The sequence below is a fragment of the Etheostoma cragini genome, chromosome 23 (genome assembly GCF_013103735.1).
Source record: "Etheostoma cragini isolate CJK2018 chromosome 23, CSU_Ecrag_1.0, whole genome shotgun sequence".
Lineage (NCBI taxonomy): Eukaryota > Metazoa > Chordata > Actinopteri > Perciformes > Percidae > Etheostoma > Etheostoma cragini.
The window spans coordinates 846970-848715 of record NC_048429.1 but is presented as its reverse complement, the minus strand read 5'-3'; the positions used below and the strand labels follow the sequence as shown (position 1 = coordinate 848715).

Here is a 1746-nt window from a genome sequence, read left to right as displayed (position 1 = left end):
TCCAGTATTAGGGGACCACTAAGGTCTATATAAAGAGACTTCAGATCCAGTATTAGGGACCACTAAGGTCTATATAAACAAAACAAAACGCCACACAGCACCGCACGCATGTTAGCGCTACATTACATAAAACCAGGGTCTCTCCCACTCCTGTGTGTGTGTGTGTGTGTGTGTGTAAGTGTGTGTGAGAGAAAGTGAGTGAATATGTGTGTGAGTGTGCTACCTTCTGCAGAGTCAGAGAGCAATTGAGCATGTCAGTGCGTGTTGACGGGAACACGCCGCGAGACAAAGACACACCCAGACACCCACATCCAGGCACCCCCACCCAAATCCAGACACCCCCACCCCCACCCAGACACCCCCACCCCCATTTAGACACAGACACCCCCACCCAGACACCCCCACCCAGACACCCTCACACACAAACACCCTCATACACGTGTTCTCACCTCTCTGATCAGCTCCTTCCTGACTTTGGTCTCGTTGTAGAGTTGTGGTAAAACGGAGTCCAGCAGCTCTCGGATCAGACTGGGCTTGTTGTGGGCGGCAGAGTTAAACGTTACCAAGGCAACGCGCCGCACGTTCAGGTCCGGGTCCTCCAGCGTCTTCAGGAAATCACCTAAAAAATAAAGAAAATCAGCGAGCTCTCGTCTCATAAAAAGGTGCAGCTGCACACTGAATAAAGTTGTTCTCTTTAGATACTCAAACAGTTACTGGTCACCGGAGAGCTGAAACTAATGAACTGATCAGTGAGTTAGGAGATTGACATTTTGGGTTACTGATTGTTAGCTTAAATCATTTTTTTAAGCTAAAACCTAAAAACTCTAACTTCTAGCTACGAAGCTAACACTTTAACCCCTGTGTTGTCTTCCCATCAACCATCAGCTTTTGCCATTTCTTTCTACGCTTTTTTTTAAATTCATAGCCAATATTTCCATTTGGGTTTTTGCTCTAAATGTAATTTTAAGTTGTTTCATACAAATTAAATGTGTTTTTGTTTTGTTTTTGTTTTTTGTTACATAATACCATATTGTTTTTAAATTGTTAAAGGTTATTGTTTCTCCGGAGTTTGCCACTTATTAAGCCCCTTGGAGGGTTTTTCGGCAATCATCAATCACATCTTTTTTTTGTGAAATATATAATACTGCCTTAATGTTTTTGTGGTGAAATTAAAAAAAAATCTAATAAACCTAATTTTTATGACTGTCAGTTTTAATTTTTTTAAATATTAATTTAACAGAATCATTTAACATTTTCAATGAATATTTAAAAAAAAAAAAAAAACCACACAAAAGTTTGCGGTGTCTTTTATTTCAGATGAAACTTTCTTAAAAGCCGGCAAAATATGGAAGTAATCTGCCATAAATCAGGTTGAATTTTCTGTTCATAATTCAGTGTAAATTAGAGAATCTCACTGAAATGATGAGGTGATTAATCAATTAAGTTGATCAGAACATCAACTACTCGATGGCTGATTGGTGGTTTATTGGTAAGAAGAGATCCATAAAGGTAATTTTTACCTATGCAGTTCTTCAGCAGCGGGTCGATGGGCTGCGGTTGATCGGAGATGGTAAACTTTACCGCCGTTACCACGGAGCTCCTGGCGTACGACGAACCTGCACGCACACACACACACACACACAAAGAAATGCGCACACACAAAGAAATGCGCACACACACACACACACACACACACACACACACACAGAGAGAGAGAGAGAGAGAGAGAGACATACACAAAATATT

At 40.9% G+C, this 1746-nt stretch overlaps 1 protein-coding gene across 1 annotated transcript in view; it reads right to left on the bottom strand.

Moving 5' to 3' along the window:
* LOC117939062 (cullin-associated NEDD8-dissociated protein 1-like) overlaps positions 1 to 1746 on the bottom strand; it is a 32506-nt gene that overhangs the window by 2517 nt on the left and 28243 nt on the right. The window contains 2 exon segments of the mRNA XM_034864106.1: positions 450 to 619; positions 1521 to 1683. Coding sequence (XP_034719997.1) covers positions 450 to 619; positions 1521 to 1683 — 333 coding nt within the window.